The sequence below is a fragment of the Schistocerca nitens genome, chromosome 4 (assembly GCF_023898315.1).
Source record: "Schistocerca nitens isolate TAMUIC-IGC-003100 chromosome 4, iqSchNite1.1, whole genome shotgun sequence".
NCBI classification, from domain to species: Eukaryota; Metazoa; Arthropoda; class Insecta; order Orthoptera; family Acrididae; genus Schistocerca; species Schistocerca nitens.
In genome coordinates this window covers 286,910,476-286,930,674 of record NC_064617.1, presented here as the reverse complement: position 1 = coordinate 286,930,674, position 20,199 = coordinate 286,910,476, and the positions used below count along the sequence as shown (strand labels likewise).

Here is a 20,199-nt window from a genome sequence, read left to right as displayed (position 1 = left end):
CATTAGAATCATGTTTGGATAAAAACCTAGAGACTCTTGCAAACCCCTATGTAAGATATCTGGTATTCTTCCATTACCAAGTGCATACACTATGGAAACTCTTATATTCCTTACAATAAATGTAGTAGGTAATGACAGCAGAGTGCAAAAAAACTGCGTTATACATGATTACTTGACTGGACAGAACAAAACTTTACTTATAACAAAAGGGTACTGTCCACATGGGAGTTAACTTTATAATAAACTTCCTGGAAACTTAAAAGGTATTACTGAGGTCAAAACCTTTGGAAAATCTCTAAAGTCATGTTCACTGCTTTTACCCTACTGAAGAATATTTAAATTTATGATGAATGTTATATAAATACTTAAGGTATAAAGTGTTTCTTTGTAACTTTAAATAAGTATGCTTAGTAATCACTTTCAGAAATGTACTTATAACTTGACTTGTTCAATGTCATATGCAAAATGTGCTTTTATATACAACAGGGTTTATACATGCAATACAGTACAAGGTATACAATATTACATTTAACATTCCATGAAAAACAACAATTCTGCAAACAATATACATACAACATACACAATATTATATACACTAGCATGCAATATTACAATATGATTTATAATACGATACATCTTTTATGTAACTTAATGATAGAGTTGCATTTACATATTCGTTTTCTTTCTGAAAGCCGCAGATCATTCACGGAGTCTCTTCCAGGCTTCTCTTTTCTTCCACAAACATCTCCTGCCATTTCAGTCCTCTTTGGTTCACATAATCCTTCACTTGGTCTCTCCATCTCATTTGTGGTGTTCTAGTTGGCCTTCTTCCAGTTTCTGCCTTTCTAGGGCTCTCTTTGGAAGTCTTTCTGGTCCCATTCTCTTAACATGGCCAAACAATTTACGCTTATTTCTCTTCATAGTGCTCTTTAGGAGCTTCATCTGCAGCTTGTTTTACATTGTTTCATTCTTTATCCTGCCTCTTCTCATCTTACTCAGGATCCCATGCAGAAAGTGCATATCTATTGCTTGTATTCTGCTCAGATCTTTCTTTGTCCAAGTCCAACATTCTGATCCATAGGTCAAAACTGGCAGATAATATGACTTGCATCTCATGATCTTTGCATTGGCAGGTATTTTACAGTTTCTAATTATGTCCAATACACAATAATAAAATTTCAAACAATTTTTTGTTCTGTCAGAGATTTCATCCTTGATGTTTCCTTTCTCGCGTAATTTACATGCTAGATACTTGAAAGCATCTACTTCTTTACTAGTTGTTCCAGTGCAGCTTACATCCTTCATTTTTTGATTTTTCCTGCTGATTTTCATTATTTCACTTTTTGTTAAGCTTATTTACGTGCCTGCTACTTCAATTACTCGCTGCCAGGTATTTAGTTGTTCTTGCAGTTTCCACTCATTTTCTTCCAAAATCACTGTATCATCTTCATGCGCTATGATTTTCATATCATCTATTGTTCACCCTTGGAAAACTTTGCTTATGATGTTATCTATGATTATATTAAAAAGTGCTAGTGAGAGCGTACTTCCTTACCGACCCCTCAGTCCATTACAAGCCGTTCTGAGTTTTTGCTGTGTATTATAACACAATTCAGGGAATTTTTGTACATGTTTCTTATTCTCAGTTGAATTCCTTCTGACATTTCCAGCCTATTCAGACCTTCCCATGTCTCTTCCCTTCTAACAGTGTTATAAGCCTTTTTATATCTGTGGATGTAAGCAGATGTCTTTCTCAAATTCTCATTTCCTTTCTACAACCTGTCTGGCTGTGAATATGGTGTCTATAATTGATCTTCCAGGTCAAAATGCTTGTTGCTCCTGTCTTAATTGTAGTTCTATCTTCTTCCTGATTTGCTAAAAAATTATCTTTTCATAAATCTTCATGCAGTGGCAAAGTAGTGCTGTTCCACTGTAATTCTCACAGAGAGCCTTGTTGTCCTTTTTAAAGATAGGTGCAATAATTGCCTTTGTCCAATCATGAGGTATCTTTCCATATGTCCATACTATCCTCAGTACTCTGTACAGCCAATGAATTCTAATGCAGCTTTCTCTGCATCCAACATCTAGAGATCTTCTCTTCTTATTTCCTCTGTGGTGGTTTTATTTCTTTTGCCTCCCTCTGCCTTACCACTTGTAATAGTTTCATCCTGTTCTTCATGTAGTTTTTGGAACTTTCCATACTTTCAGCACTACTTATTCCTCGCATATGGATCTTCCTTCTTTGTGGATGAATCTTGAAGTATTTTCTTTCTGCTTCCTTCTGATACCCAATGTGTGGTATAAGGTCTTCTTTTCATCCTTGAAACTCTACATTTCTTTTGTGAATTTTTCCTAAGTCGTCATCTTAGCCAGTGTTATCATTTTCGTTGCTTCACTGTTTAGTTGTTTCCATTTGTCTCTATTATTTTCCATTCTGTTTATGTAGCATTCTCTTCATGCATTATTCTTCTTCTTGACTGCTTCTGCAATTCCTGTGTTCCACCATGGAGTTTCTTTGTGTCTGACTTTTTTGGATGTCCTTCCACATGTTTCTTCCAGTACCTTAACTACTAGGACTTGTTGGATCTCCTCCATTCTTCCTCTGTGTATTTCCTCTCATCTTTAAGAAGCTTTGTCTCAATCTTCTCCCTGTATATCCCATGGGTTCCTCCATCTTTCAGTTTCCAGCATATGATTTTCATGTATGTTTTCCCCCAGCATGTACATTTTTTAAATTTCATTAATGTCCCTACCAATAGATTTTTGCGCATCTTTTTCCCGTGTATGTACCTTTTTTAAAAATTTCTTTAGTGTCCCTGCCTATAGTCAGTGGTGTCCATTGAGATTACTACTTGGTAGTACTTTCACTTCTGCCAGGCATCTTCTGACTTCTTCACCTATTATTATATAGTCTGTAATGGATTTTCATTCCAAATTCCAATTGTATCATGTAAACAAGGGAGTCTCTCTTTTCTTATATCATACATTACCAATTATCCATTTATTTCTCAGATATGTGTGTAGTAATACCTCACCTTCCTTTAATTAAAATACGCTAATGTTTTGAGGTTGTCAGTGTCCTTTTGTATGATCAGTGAGATTTTACTGTAAATTATTATTCCAGAGTGAATAACTTCTTTTTGCACTATTTTGACAGTTACTGAATCTTTGTGAAGGCTTTGCTTCTGGCTGCGATTGTCACAGTTAGTTATTTAAAGTTTTTTTGCTGTTGATTACAAATATCATTGATGAGTAGATGTAACTTATTAACAAATGTCTATCTGTTGTTTACTTTTTGTGATAAACACATTCCTTCATTTTTCATTGTAAATTGTGTAAATCTGAAATAAGAATTTATGTTACTTTTTATATTAAAGTATGGAAAACTAGGCAGCTGCACATTTTCAAGTTAAAATTTTGTGGTAAGAATAATAAATTAAGTAAATTTTTTTCTTTCCTTACTCAGTTTGGAACAAATTATTATGTCTGTGATGATAGCACTCTACAATATTTTAAACGGAAGCTGAAAAAGAATCTGAAGTTAACAGTGTGGAACTTTAATTCAACAACATTGGCTTATCAGCTAACTATGATTGATAGAGATCTGTTTTGCAAGGTAACTGTACAGAATTAATTTTGTCTGTTTTTCTTAGGTATGTAATGATTGATAAATATTTTAAAGAATAAAAACCTACCTTTTTGCTGGATAAATATCATTAGTAATGTAATATAGCATTCTAAGTTACCACTCACCCAACAGTTTCCTAGCATTAAAATAAATTAACAAAAAATATGTCATGAATGAAATGCACTGATATGTGCACTGATATGAAACATCCTGGCAGATTAAAACTGTGTGCCGGAGTGAGACTTGAACTCGAGACCTTTGCCTTTTGCAGGCAAGTGTTCTACCAACTTAGCTACGCAAACAGGACTCACCGCTTTAATTCCACCAGTACTTCCTACCTTCCAAACTTCACAGAAGCTCTCCTGTGAAACTTCTGGAAGTAAGGATATTGCTCAGACATGGTTTTGCCATTTCCTGTTTTACATCCCTGAAAGTTCTCCTTCCTGATGGGATCTGCATATCATGGAAAAAAATTACATCTGAAATCTGCAGAGCCATTCATTTTCAAAGCTTAAAGTGGAATACACACTGCTTCTATGTGAAGCATTATATGTTCATGAAGCAATGTAGTGGGTTTGTAAGCAGCTGTGAATGACTTAGCACAGTGATTAAAGCACTGGAATTGCACTTGATGAGAGGAAAATTCAAATCTCCTCCAACCATCCAGGTTCAGCTTTTGCATGGTTCCTCCAAATCAATTAAGATGAATGCCCAAGGCCCTTTTTTTGTGCTTCATCTCTAAATGTCGTCATCAGCAAAATGTTGATCACTAATCGTACTTTTATCCGAGGGTTGGAACTTAAATAGTGGCAACTATTTAGTCACAACCTCTACAAAAGAGTTACATGTTTTCACCTGTTACTGTCCTTCAAAGTAGTCACCAGCATTGTGTAGAACCCTTATCCAGATAATTGGAAGGTGTAGTATACCATTAGCAGACCCTGTTCAGTTGATGGTGTGAATGGAGCGGTCTACTGCCTGTCAAATCTCTGGAACAGTTCTGAAGCGGATGCCACGAAGTGGTTCCTTCATCTTTGGAATCAAATCAAAGTCACAAGGACTTAAGTTATATTACTGTTCGCTTTTGGAGTATAACCTGCGACCAGCTTTGGGAAAGCAGTGGCAACACTTTCTACGCAACCCATCCTATCTTTTGCATGACAATGTGTGGGCGCATACAGCGCAAGCTGTGGCTGCTCTGTTCGGTCCATGGGACTTGGAAGTACTGTACCATCCACCATACTCCCCAGACTTAAGTCCTTGTGACTTTGATTTGATTCCAAAGATGAAGGAACCACTTCGTGGCATTCTCTTCAGAACTGTTCCAGAGATTCGACAGGCAGTAGACCGCTCCATTCACACCATCAACAGAACAAGCTCTGCTAATGGTATACTACGCCTTTCACATTGCTGGCAATGGGTTCTAAACAACGCTGGTGACTACTTTGAAGGACAGTAACAGGTGCAAACATGTAACTCTTTTGTATCAGTTATGGAAAAATAGTTGTCACTATTTAAGTTCCAACACTCGTATGTTAGCTTAGGCACGACTAGTTATAGTAAAGGAAGATTTGTTGAAAGAATTAATCATTACTGATTGATCAGTATTTGTTGTTGGTGCCCTGAATTATTCTAACACATTATGTGTCAGTAAGTTTGTGAGTAGTAATATTTATGTCAAGACTGTAATAAAACTACTCTTACTGAAATTTAAACTGTTTTCTTACTTCCACGTTCAGTCCTCGGTTCACACTCTGTTCGCAGCATGAAAGATAATGTATGTAGTTTGTTCTCCTTTGTTTCACTACAAAGAGTAAATTTCTATCAACCCACACATTACTCATGGCTGTGGCTAGGCTATACCAGTATTGATGGCTGTTTGAAGATTTTTTGACAGTGGAAATGGAAACAGTGTGCCTTTAAACTTTCTTTTTACTAACTGCTTTTCAGGCAGTAGGAAATGAATGGGTATTTATTTGTTTTCGAACCCCGAAAATTTATATGAGAGAATCTGTAGAAATCTGTTTTTATACATTTTGGTTATGGATTGTTATACTATGTTGTATTGCAAGTTTCTATGTAGTTTTGTGCTTACATTAGTATCTTTCTGTTTCTTCTTTGGAGAGAGCTGTAAAATAGGTTCAACCTTCTGCATTACTCATCAGTACAAATAACTTGAAATAATTTTTAATCATATGGATATAAAATTTTTCAGGTACTGTGGTGGAAATATCTGGGTTGTGGAGTTCTTGAAACTAGACACCACTTTTCTTGCACATGATGAGTTGTCTCATTCAGTGTTTAGTAATACATTGAGTTGATACAAAGAGCATCTTTAAATAGTATAAATACATTGACTTCATCTGTAAGGTCTGTTTCATGTCCAAAGGATGTAGATAATTCTGAATAACACAAATAATGAAAGCATATTCTCTACCAAAATATTATTAATTACTGCCACTTTTAATTTGATCTCCATAATATTATGCTGTGTGGCTTTGTAGGTGAGAATATAAGAATTAGCAGATATAGCAGAGTATGATAATAATGTATGTTTGTATACTTCAAAGAATATAAAAGAGAAATTAGATTTAATATTAAAGGAGTCCACCTCTATGTTTTCAGTGGTTGTAAACTGTGCCTCTTATTTTATCTTCTCACAGTTTCATTGATGATAATGGACACTTAAGAAGTCTAAAAACTTATACAACCAAAGAAACTGTAGCAAGTGATAGTCACTGATCACCAACTGAAGGTTACATTGCGACATTAAAACTTTCTTGGTGTATAGATCGTTCCATGTAATTTTGGGAGAACTGCTGCACAGCAGTTTCTGGCCATTTTAAGATGTTTGAAGATGAACATATGGTGAGCCACTGTATTTAAGAACCTGTAAGTGTGCGGGTGGTGTACTAGTAAGTTATTGTGCACCATTACTGGAGAACATGAATTACCCAGAGGCAACATGGATAATCAAAGAATCATCCAAAAAATTGTTCATCCCATATTTCAGGTATATCTGCATGAATAAAAACATATTTTTAAAAAGTTTCAGAAGTTACAAGTTATGGAAGTTACAAGTGTTATGCATAATATATTTCGTAGCAAATTGGCGCCTGTGGGTTGTGATTACTGTAACATGTCAAGTTGCATTTTTTCTTTCCTTCCAATAAGAGTGCACATTGTCTGCATTTATTGTAAAAATTTCCACCACTTTCAAATTTCTTCATCTGGTTGTTAGTGACCAATACCAAAGGAAAAACACAATCCAAGTAATGTCAGGGAATCTCAGGTTTTTCAGTTGTCATGATAAAAATTTTGTCGTTGGGTGTTAATGGCTTCAGTTCTTAGAGAGAGCTAGTATTACTTGTAGCATAAAAGACCAAGTAATTAAAAGAGATGTTTAGTTTACAGTTGCATAAAACATTGGACCAGCCTCAGTGCGGACCGACTATGGGCCGAGTTGCTATTCGTAAGCAGCTGCAAATTGCCCTGACTACTCTCACATGATTGGAAGCTGCTGCATACAGTTATGTGGGGGGGGGGGGGCTGCCAAAGTACTTGTACCTGAGATATCAACAATACCTCAAGTACTATCCTTTCCTGTGGATATTGTCTCCTCTACAGGAAATACAGGATTTATCATCACTCATCCAACTGACTGCAAGAGGTGTGTCAGTGATTAGTATAAGTGCCCTGTACATTGGTGACAGGGACCAATGAGAACTTGGGCTCCCAGCTAGCTAGTTTGAAGTGCTGCCTTGCTCTGAAACTGGAACTGAATCAGTGAGACTCACTTCATCTTTTGGGAAACCTGCTGTGTCCCATGTCAAAGGGATGCAAATGCAAGAGGGTATTTTCTATTAATCATCAGCAGTTCAAACATATGGTGAATAGTGGTACTCTTTTCTGTTTGTTGTTACTCTTGTTTGTTTTAGGTGTAAACAAGACTCAATGTTCTGCAGAAAGTATAGACCTGTCAGCCTTTTATCTGTGATATAAAGCTACTCACAAAAATGATGACTACATGCATAGAAAAGCTATTCAGTCTTAATCAGGGAAACGAACAAGTGAACTTTAGAAATGGATGTAATGCAATGGACCATTGCAACAGTTGCATCCCTTGGGATATCACTATGTTCAATAATGCCATTAGCCAACTGCTGTTCAATAAATTCCTCCATTATCAGATGCAAGTGTTTTAGGACTCTGTATGGCTTCCTGTACACTGGAGTGTTGTTTCTCTTTGGTATTGTATGTTGTGTAATTGCTGTCACTGGTAATGGTCCACCAAGATTAAGTAGGTCTGTTAATAATAGTAGCAAAGCTTCCATCACTGGTCTATCTCTTCTTTTGTAACACTTCACCTTTTCACATAATGCAGAAGCATTGGTGGTTTGCTTGTGGCAAAGATCTCCCCCTATCTAAGTTGGCAGCTAGTAAACACTTTGACTGACTTACCTCGTCCATGACAAAAGTACTTATGCTCACTGGAATTGGAGTGGTCAGAGACAGTGATCATGTGTGCATGAGATGTGCTTGCTTGTATGAATGTGTGTGTGTGTGTGTGTGTGGTTTTTTTTTCTGAAGTTTACTTTGGCCAAAGCTCTATATGTAACAGTCTTTTCGTTGTGCCTGTTGCAACTGTACTCTGGCTCATTCACTACCTATTTTACATGCGGCTCATCTGCAAAGGGGGTCGGTAGTGAACCACCACAATAGACAATGACCAGAAGCCCCACTTTCACGCTCATATCTCCAGTCCTGAGTTGGGTCACGTGACACTAAATTAATCAAAATAATTCCTAAACATTGCCACAAATCATTTACAATTTTATAAGATTTAAATACTTAAACCTAAATATATTACATAATTCACACACATTTATCACCACATAATTTTATAATTTGTTGCAATTAAAAGAAAAAGTACTATGCATTGGAACTACGAATGCTCATGAAAACACAAAACAAGTACTTTCATGTCCATTTTGCATTACACTGCCGTGGGGGATTAGCCGAGCGGTCTAAGGCGCTGCAGTCATGAATAAACAATAATCGGTGCAATTCATACACATGGTTTATTGTCTCACACTTTCATGTTGTCTTGGGCATTCATCTTAATTGATTTGGAGGAACCATGCAAAAGCTGAACCTGGATGGTTGGAGGAGATTTGAATGCCTGAATTCACCTAACTTATGTAGACTATTAAAGGAAAGTGTAACCTGGTGCTGGGCATCTGAGTGTGACAGGGAATTTAAAGCCATAAAGAATAGCTTGAAAAAATTCACATTTACATAAGTCAAACAATGGAAAATCCAGGGTGGAATGTAACAATACCAGAGAAGGAAAGTTGCTGCTCACTATATAGCGGAGATGTTGAGTCGTGATAGGCACAACAGAAAGATTCACACAATCAAAGCTTTCGGCCATTGAGGCCTTTTTCAGCAGTAGACACACAAGCAGGAACGCGCGCGTGCGCGTGCACACACACACACACACACACACACACACACACACACACACACACACACACACACACACACACACACATAAACGGAACTTGCACACACTGGCAGTGTGGTTTCAGCTCTCTGAGACTGCAGACATGTGTGCAAGTTGTGTGTGTGTGTGTGTGTGTGTGTGTGTGTGTGTGTGTGTGTGTGTGTGTGTGTGTGTGTGTGTACTGCTGACGAAGGTCTTAATGGCCGAAAGCTTTAATTGTGTAAATCTTTTTGTTGTGTCTATCGTGACTCAACATCTCCGCTATATGGTGAGTAGCTGGATGGGTGAGGACAGTGACTATCTGTCCTCACCCATCCAGCCCCCTCCCTGTTCCCATTCCAGCACTACACAGCCGTCATTTCACCGCCACACCCAGTCTTTTAATTTCTTTTATTTCTCTCCTTTCCACTACTTACTCCCCCCCCCCCCCCCTCTGCACCTTCTCCTTCTCTCCTGCCCTCCGTCTAAACTGCAACACTTGACTGTCCACCACTCGCACCATACTATCCCTCCCCGCCCCAGCCTCCTCCACCCAGTCGCCACTCCCATCATGCACTGGTGCTGCTGTTCGCACTGTGGTCTCAGCTCTCTGAGACTGCAGGCGTGTGTGCAAGTTGCGTTTATGTGAGTGTGTGTGCGTGTGCCTGTGTGTATGTGTGTCTACTGTTCACAAAGGCCTTAATGGCTGAAAGCTATAATTGTGTGAATCTTTTTATTGTGCCTATCGCAACTCAGCATCTCTGCTATATGGTGAGTGGCAACTTTCCTTCTCTGGTATTGTTACATTCCATCCTGGATTTTCCATTGTTTGATTTCTGGACAGAAATTTAGCATTATAAAAATTCTGCAACGGTCATTCATGTTCTCTGGCTGATCATTTCCCTTGACTATTATTTTATTTCGCTTTCTTGCATCCAATACTATTCTTATAGAACCACCTCTTTTTCACCACTACTATTAGATTACAGTACTAACTCCTCCCCATTTCCAGTATGCTTCACTTCAACATCTTCTGTATCCTGGCCCTTACAGCCTCTTTATCAGCTGTTGCTATAGGATAAGGTAAGGTTTGGTGCTTATTACTTCATATGGTAATACCCTCAAAACATAATTGAAATCTACAACTTCTCCAGGTCTGTCAGAACACATGCTTATGTTTACACAATAAATCTGTAAGCGGCACCTTTTGTTCCTCATTTAAATGTCCCATTTCATTTACTTTGTCATATATCTGCTGTTCAGTGCACAATTAATCACCTACCTCATCTATCCTTTGTAAATGAGTCATTATCTCCCCCCCCCCCCCCCCCCATTTTAATTTCCCTTTAAATTTTATTCTTCGTCTGTTTCAACCAGCATTAAATTCAATCACTCTGTCCTTTACAAAAATGCTGCTGTCATATTTGTACAGGAATTCCATGCCCAAAATCACATTCAGTGCCAAACCCTTCACCACAAACAACTAATATCAGAGCAATAATCACTACTCTTAAATTCCAGTGACACTTCTCTGCTGATGGGCTTACTGTATGTCCCAGTTGCTGTCTTAATTTTTACTCCTGTAACTGGTAGTTCCATTAATCCTAAGCATTTAATTTGCTGCCAGAAAGATTCAGAAATTGCAGATAAACTTGAGCCAGAGTCTAATAATGCTATATCTACTGGCTGTATCACCACTATTTCTACTCTGTTCAACCCTGATTCCTATAATAAATCACTTTCTGTTTCACTCCTGCTTTCCTCTTGCGTAATGCAAATATCTTTAGGTCTTTCTCCAAAGCATACATCAGTATCCCCTTCAAACAGATCCTTAATGGCAAACTCAACATTCTCTTCTTCACTTAATTCTTACAATTTTCTGGCAATTTTAAATTTTATTTCACCCCATTCTTCAGGCAACAAAGCTTTATGTAATTTAGCATAGGATAACCAATCACTCAAATCGTAATCAGCCTCCTCCTTTCCTAACCATCTACAACCAACATCTTTCAGGCTTGCATCCTCATCATTTAAGAAAACATAGGTTTCGATTTTATCTTCAGGGCAACCTACAGCAACATTCTCCATATCATTACACATTTCCACATCCACATTGGACTCATTATCACTACCACAATTATCACCTGCACCCACAAGCACAGTAAAATTATCAGTAGGTAATTTACCAGCATTTTCCACATTGTCATATACACCACTCATATTAACCTTTACATAACACTGAATAATCCTTTCCTCACCTATTTCATAATTCTCCAAACTATTTCCGATAGACATCTCTACCCGTTCATCACATCCATTATTACTGTGAACATTGGCCTTTAGTTCCATATACACTTTTGTTTCCCCTTTTGATGAAACTACATCTGTCTCCAATCTTTCAATGAATTCTGCTGCACATAAACCAATATTGTCCTCCTCTGCTTGTAATTTCTTTTCCCTCTTAAACATGTCATCAATGTTAAACTCACACTGTCCATTGCTGATATTAGCCTTGTTCCATTTTTCCCTGTTATACCTTTTATCTCTATTTCTGTAATTGTTAAACCCCCCCACTGATTTTCATTTCCTAAGACAGCCTCCATATGATACATTCCAATTTCCCTATTTTCCTTGCTTACTTTATTACTCGTCCCATCATGTCCTAGGCTGGCCCTGTTCACAGAATTACTAGCCCCCCTGTGGACCTTTTGACTGCCTACCCCGCCCATTTGTATCTGGCATTCCCTCTATTCTCAGACCTTCTCTATCACTCCTCTGATCAAAATTGTCTCTTCTTCCCCTCCCCCCCCCCTCCACACACACACAAAAATATCTGTTATATCTTTGTGGCCTACTTCTCCAATCTCTATACTGATTATTCTGATCACTTCTGTCCTCTCTCCACCTGTTATGATTATTACTGTACTCATAATTAATACTGTTTCCCCTTTCATAATACCTTCCACTCTCCATCTGTTTCATGTATTTAGGTCTGTAATATAATGCCCTGTCCATATTATCCACAAAATTAAGAAATTCTTCCACTGAATCTGTTGCACTGTGAATCAAATCCCATTGCAAATGCTCTGGTTATCTTCTCTTTAGTGTTGATATTTCTGTTAATATACCCAATGGCATATCCAGATGATTTAATTTATTCAGTTCTCTAACAGAACTCTCTCATACTTTCCTTTCAACTCTTGTAACTGGGTCCATTCAGAAAATCATTTTCCAGTGTTAATTGTTTTACCTGGACCTAGTATTTGTTCAAGAACAGGTTTTCAAAGGTTTTAAAATCACAAAATTTTGTAGCATTTTGCTTAGCCCATGTTTGAGATCCCCCTTCCAATTGCCTCTTAACATATTTAATTTTTGCCTACTCACTCATCCCTGTCACAAACTTATCCTTACCACCAGCTAAAAAGTCAACTACATGGTATTTATTCTCCCCACAAAAAGGTTTTGATTGAAATCCATGCTCCATAGGATATCTCAACAACAAATTTCCATTCCCTGCTGCTACAGTATTAACTGTTTCCCTCAATACATTTATTTCCCCTTCTAATTCCTTCTTATTATCAGTAATCCCCTTATGACAATCCAGCACTCCCATCTTAATGGATTCAATGTCTGCCTCTGTTTCTGAAATAATGTGCATTTCTGTTCCTGTGCCTGAATCTGCCCCACAAGATTACTTTGCACAGTGTCCACCTTGGCTACTAGTCCCTTTTCAACCTCATCAACTCTCTCAGTAATTCCCCTGACAATTTTAACCACGTTTTCGACTTTATCTGTAATCTGAGTGAATTGGAGATCTAGCTGATCAAAGTTTTCACTCACTGTCTTTATTTTATCACTAAGCCTCAATTCCATATCACCTATTTTTGATTCCATTTCTCCAACTATTTCAGTTTTATATTCCCTATTTTTGAATCTATTTCTCCTAATTTACCACTAAGTTATACAAAAAATGCACTCAGGTCACTTCCTGGTATCCAACCTATTTCTTTTGGCATGCTAAGGCTACTACTGTTACTCCTAACATCCACTGATTTGCCTTCACTTTGAGATTCACGCATCTCATCAGCCATGGTTTACAATGTAACTGCTGACTGTACTTCTATATCCTCGTGTGACATGATGTCTGCAGTCAGCGGTGGCAGCACAGCTATGCAGTGAATTGTAGTCGGGCGGCGTGTACGCACAGAAAACTCGATCAGGAGCAAGAAGATGTGGTGTGGGCTCCTGGCAGCATGTAGACGTTTAGGTCGGTGGCACGAATGATAGCGTTGATCCTCAGCAACACGTGGTTACAACTTTGTTGACTGTTTTACCCGCAGTAACACATGGACATGGCACGGATGATGGTTTTACCTGTGGCAACACGTGGACGTGGCACGGAAGATTGCATGTGTTCGGCGCCCATTGTAGTGCATGGTCGACTCACCATGTAATGTAAATGACTGCATCACAATTGTGGTGGCCTTATATTGGCGTAACCAAGCGGCAACACGTATCTTGTCTAGCACATGCTGCTACTGCTGATGCATCAATTTAGCTCAGAGCCCCCATACTGACTGTTCAAAAGCCTAAACATCAGACTGACACTTGATCACAAAGTATTATGGAATAGAATGAAAACAAAAGAGGCTTATCCTGGACGAGCCCCCAATTACAGCTGTACTCAGGCTCATTCACTACCTATTTTGCATGTGGCTCATCTGCAAACGGTTTGGTAGTGAATGGTTGCATTTGCGCCCCTAATACTGAGTCATGTATTGGCTAGCCTTTGAAGAGCAATGAATTGAATACACAATTGTCAAAAAAAAAAAAAAAAAAAAAAAAAGCTCTTCTAACTTTGTGGCCATGCATATTAAAGTTCACAAATAAATCCGATCTGGATAAATAATAATTGGTGCAATTCGTACACATGGTTTATTGTCTTGCACATACACACTTTCACGTTGTTCCTTCACAGTTTATTCACGTTCACATACACTGGCGTCCATGCTTACACCCGCGGCACTTTGCCGCTCTGAACTTACCAACACAATGGAGAACGACCAAAGGCCCCACTTTCACACTCATATACCCAGTCCTGAGTTGGGTCACGTGACACTACATTAATCAAAATAATTCCTAAACATGGCCACAATTCATTTACAATTTTATAAGATTTAAATACTTAAACCTAAATTCATTATATAATTTTACACACATTTATCACCACATAATTTTATACTTTGTTGCAATTTAAAAAATAAAAAAACACTATGCAAAGGAACTACGAACACTCATCAAAACACAAAACAAATACTTTCATGTCCATTTGCATTACACTATTTTCACTCTGCATTTAATACACAATTTTATTCTTAAGCACGGAAAATTAAAATCAGTACTAATTTATGACATGCTATCAGATTTACATAATCAGGAATAATTCCTTGTTTTGGCACAGTTTCACCCCTCTCCCTTCATTTAATGATGTCTTTGCACAAAATATGAGACATGCAAACACTTGTATGGCACTACAAAGATAAAACTGAATGGTGTCTTCATAATAAAATAATGACTTACTTTGCAGTTGTTCTTAACGTCTTTATAACTTAATTCTACTATGAAACATTTCGATTGAAGTACACCATCCCAACATATTATTTCTGCTTCTGTGCTTTAAATTTAAATTACGAGCTACTTGGAAGAGCTCGTTTTCACGTGACTTCTGTTTCAATGATTAGGTATCCAACAAATCCAAGGACTCACATTACAAGCACACCCTACATTATTTGCTTAAGTGCAAAGTCATGTACAGTAATTATATGCAATTATGTAACCAAGTAATTTAAACCATCTGAAACTGCTGAATGCTGCCTTCTCTTTATCTGGGAAAGATGGGTCTATAAATGTATTGACTTGTGTTTATGCTTTTCACATCCCATCCATTTTTCGATAGCAGATATTTCCATTGCCAGCAAAGCTGCTGACTGGCCATATTATCCCCCATTACCTTACACTGTCCGCAATTCAGCATGTCATCTTTACAGTGAGTAGTGATCTCTCTGTTTTGTACTATTGTTGGTATTACAACCTGTACATTCCATTATTTGTATTGCAATGTAAACATTTGTTATCCACAAAATACAACAATTGGTGTGTCAATGTTCAAGCAGCTAACTGTGGTGGGAGTGTAAGCTGTAAATGCCCACTCAGTATGTGCTGTCCAGGGTGTGACTCACAGCCACAGCAGCAGCTGCTGCAGCAGAGTCAGTGGCATCAGCATCAGTGCCGCCACAAGGCTGTTGCCCCACAAAGTTAGCATGCATCATTGTCCATGCTGCCTAAGGTGGGCAATAGCTTCCCAGAGAAGTTAGCAGGGCACCCATGGCCCTGCATTACACTGCACACAGGGAAGATTGTGCTGTGCAACAGACTGATGATAACTGTACTGCTAGGGACAATGAACAGGCTTAGAAAATCTCTCATGGTGCCTCACAATACTTGTCAGTGACCACACTTTCTGGTGAAAGAATGTTTCTAGCAGCAAAGTGGTTCCATTGTCTCTAACAATCCTGATTTAGGTTTTACACGGTTTATTCATATCCTAGGACTTCGCGGAGTATGAATAGTCATGCAGATGGATGCCACAGTCTCCTGATAAGAGAGAGTCTGGCACCATTGAAGTCTGCCACAGAAACAGAGGCAAGCGGCAGCAGCGGCACACCCACACAGTGATGAATGACTCTCTAATCCCCAGCACTGCTAGTTAAGCCTCCAGAAGGCCTGCCAGATGATGGTGTCCATAGCTCTCCGTAAGTCTTGACTTGGTAGTTGGTGCTGCAGTTTACAGCGACTAAGTCCCTCCCGGAAGGACTTGTTGCTCTATAGAAGATTGAAGGCAACTAGATAGGCAGAAGGCTGACCTCCCCTATTGACAAGACAGCTTCAAACTGAATATAACTTTACCAGAACAGATGTAGTGTTTATGCAGGATTGGCTTTTGTGCTCTGCTATGGTGACACGGTAAAGATGTCATTCAACCTTCTTTTCTCGTTTTGTCAGCTCTCTTTGTCATTCCTGCAATTCACTGTTTCAGCTTTCAGATGCTCTTTCTGCATATCAGTATGCTAAATAGTTACTCTTTTGTCCAACTTAAGCTTTGTAGTGACACTTTGCAATCACCATTATGATGATATCCCCCCATTATGATGATGTCATCCTGCTATGTTGCCAGCTTGGGTACACAGCTTATTTAGGGTGACACAATAGCTTCATGTTCACAGCTGCACCATGACAGTTCCTTCTCACTGGAAATCTGCCTGACTATGGACCCATACTTTTCTGCCTCTGGCAGCACTGGAAAATATCTTTGAATTTTTTCTGGCTGCACCAAGTATACTATTGTACTGTGCAACAGACTGATGATAACTGTACTGCTAGGGACAATGAACAGGCTTAGGTTAGTGTTGTTTAACGTCCCGTCGACAACGAGGTCATTAGAGATGGAGCGCTAGCTCGGGTTAGGGAAGGATGGGGAAGGAAATCAGCCGTGCCCTTTGAAAGGAACCATCCCGGCATTTGCCTGAAACGATTTAGGGAAATCACGGAAAACCTAAATCAGGATGGCTGGAGACGGGATTGAACCGTCGTCCTCCCGAATGCGAGTCCAGTGTCTAACCACTGCGCCACCGCGCTCGGTCAAACAGGCTTAGATACAAAATCTCTCATGGTGGCTCACAATACCTGGTGGTGACTACACTTTCTGGTGACAGATTGTTTCTAGCAGGAAAGTGGTTCCATTGTCCCTAATAATCCTGATTTAGGTTTTACATAGTTTCTTCATATCCTTGAAATAAGTGCATGGATGATTAAACATGCCACAACTGCTGCCTTTCTTTATCCTCTGCCAACATACATGAAATGTTAAATTTCGACATAGCTTTGTTCTCTTCAATGTGATTCAGTGCCCTGGATACCTCTCACCACATGGATGTTATGAAGTGTTCATTCCATGACTTGTATTTCCAAGTAGGAACTTGCTCTGGTCAACATTTTTAATTCTTCCTACATGTCTAATCTCTATTTATGTTAATTTTCCAGTACTGTTGTCTACTTCTTTTTCACTTTCTTCAAGTAGTGCATCTATTCTATTGTACACATGCGTTTTCATTTCTGTGACATGGTCTGCATTCTTGAAGAGCTCCTCACTCTCATGCAGGTTGCATTATTGTCTCTTTTTTCTTTCTTTTCTTATTAAGTGCCTGTCTTTTCTTTACTTTTTGGCCACTTATAACTTCATAATATGTTGCTGTATTGTCAAAACTGATTTCATGTATATCTACATCATTGATTCCCAGAGTGAGTTTGCTCCATCCTACAAGGGGCCCATTTCAGCAATAAAATAGTTGGGGCTGTATTAGATGTAAATAGGAATCCACAAAAGTGGATCCCATTGAAGCAGATCGTAATCAAAATTCCAAATTGTTCTCGCCCAGCCTCATCAGCTAAGATAGGGAGTGGAGTAACTCTGTTTTCTCTCTCCTGCTGACAGTGTTCAGCAACATAATTAATTATTTTTCCAACAACATACTATCCCATGCCCTTCTCTGAGAAGTGGAAAAAGTATATGATACTGCCTATGATAGGCTAGGAACCACTCCATCACTCATCAAGAGGTATATTAATTTGTGACACAATACAACATGGCACAACAATCACTTTGCAGTTACTACATGCACAAGGTTCTGTGTAACATTACTGAGGCTTGCAGTGGCTGGACACAAGACATTAGTTGACAGTAGTGACTAACTTCTGCTGATCCAGAACTAGGGAGCCCTTGTTCATCTTTTTGTGAATATACTTAGCTAACTACCATAGAAGTTAAAGTCAATCAATATCATATTGTTTGGGAGTGTGGGTGAAAAGTAACTAAATTATTTTTTGTAAAATCCCTTTTTGTAGTTCCTTTGACTGCATAGAGATGTGCCAATCATGACCTGAGGTTGAGAGGGTTGATTTTGATTGCTGTGTCTTATCGTTTTATGAGAATAGCTTAATTTTTGGTCCACAGGTAGCAAATGCTAAACATGGCCAAATCCAAAAAGAAACACAGACAGTACACTGTTGATTATTTGAAGTTTGGCTTAATTCCATCATTGTTGGACAAACCATTACCTATGTCCTTTTACACAGCAAAGTGTTAAGCAATGACACTATGGACCCATCCAAGCTGAAGGATCATCCAAGAATGTGTCACCCTAACAAAACAGCTAAAGATTTGAAACACTTTCAAATACTGAAAGAAAAATGTCAAAAGTGACCCAAGGTGAACATTATGTTTGCTTTGATGTCACAGAGAGATGATGATAGTCTGCAGGCTTCTTACAGTATCTTGATACTTAAACAAACACCTGGAAAACCTTTATACTATTGGAGAGTAGTTAATTTCACCAGCCATTAAAGAGGTTTCAAAAACTTTTGTACACTGATCTGCTTAAGGACTCTAAAAGAATTCCTTTGAGCAAAAATGGTGTATTGATTAAATAAGTTGTGATACTGGAAGTATCATGTGTAACTATCTGCAAATGACCTATTTCTCTGTACAGTTGTATTAGTGAATTTTACATGGTGATGAAGCATTATTATTGGTATCTGTGCATTTTGTTCATGAAAAACTGCTCTTTATGAGAAATGTGACAATATACACTAAAAGTGAACCAATATCTAATGATTTGAAAGATTATTTCATTTAAAAAGTGATCTGTTTATCAAATATAATATCTGCAGTAGCAGATGAAGCACTGCCCATGTTTGGACACTATCAAGGGTGTAAAAGAGGGTGTAAAAGCTATTTAAAATAAAATGTACCCTGGTATTTTCAATACACTGCCTCCTTCATTGACAACATTTACTTGCTAAAAATGTAAGTGATATATTGCATCAATCTCTTCAGTTTTTCATTAATGCAGTAAATAAAATTCTTAGCAAAGCCTAAAATTTTAGGTTATCTGTGCAGTTGGAGAGTTTCTGGATGCCACAGATACAATTTTAAAAGAATATTTAATCAAGGGGAGACCAGACATTGCTTATTTAACAATTTGTTTATTAAATTTAATTGCAGTTACAAGCTGACTGTCTAAATTTGATACAGAAAAAGTCCATCATTTTAGTGATCCTTGCGAGAATTAAACTAATGAAGCAAAACACTGAATGGTGAAAATTTTACTAGTTTCCCAATTTTTTGCATACAAACTGCCAAGGTGATGACTTTTCAGCCTACATTCAACATTTAAATGTGATTCACACTGACTTTGAATCTAGGCTTGAGGATGGACTCTATGTAAATGCCATAGTGGATTATTAGTCCCTACAGTGATGTCAAGGAAATGGATGCCATATTACAAGAAGAACTGATCAGAATACATACTAACAAAGAATTAAAATACAGTTTAGAAACGAATATCAGCAATTCTGCCATCAGAGAGACATATCTGTTACTTATCCTGTACTATGAATAATTGCAATAAAGCTTTTGATAATGAACATAAACATGGTCTGTAATATGCTGTAATGTGATTTTTATTTAATCATGTGATTAGCTAATTTTGACTACTTGTCATTGTCAAGCGCCTGTAAAACCAACTTGGAAAAGCACTATATTGTCTGCATATATTTCCATGCCTTTCACATCTCACATTAAGATAAAACATTACTGCACAAATTTCTTACAACCACATGGTAACTGATGACAGCTGGTAATACCTGTAGTCAAAATTAGCTATTTGTGCAATTAAATAAAAACAGATTACTGCCTACTATGGACCACGTCTACATTTATTTAATGTCTGGAGGCTGTAGATCCCCACAAATACAAAATTTTTAAGCTTTTGATAGCTTTTACACCTTCATGTCTTCTGGAAAGAGGTTTCATTGCACTTGTCAGTCTTCTTACAACAAAAGTAACAGACAGGAAATCACTGATGGAGCAGATTTAGGATTAAACCAAAGTAAATTAAAACCAAAGATCAAAAATTTGGAAACAGAATATCACACTCATCTCTCCCATTAAAAGCATTTTATGTACTAA

General features: G+C 37.9%; 1 protein-coding gene across 1 annotated transcript in view; it reads left to right on the top strand.

Moving 5' to 3' along the window:
* LOC126252254 (uncharacterized) overlaps positions 1–20,199 on the top strand; it is a 279,447-nt gene that overhangs the window by 214,963 nt on the left and 44,285 nt on the right. The window contains exon 9 of the mRNA XM_049953128.1: positions 3,467–3,616. Coding sequence (XP_049809085.1) covers positions 3,467–3,616 — 150 coding nt within the window. The remainder of the gene's footprint in view (positions 1–3,466; positions 3,617–20,199) is intronic.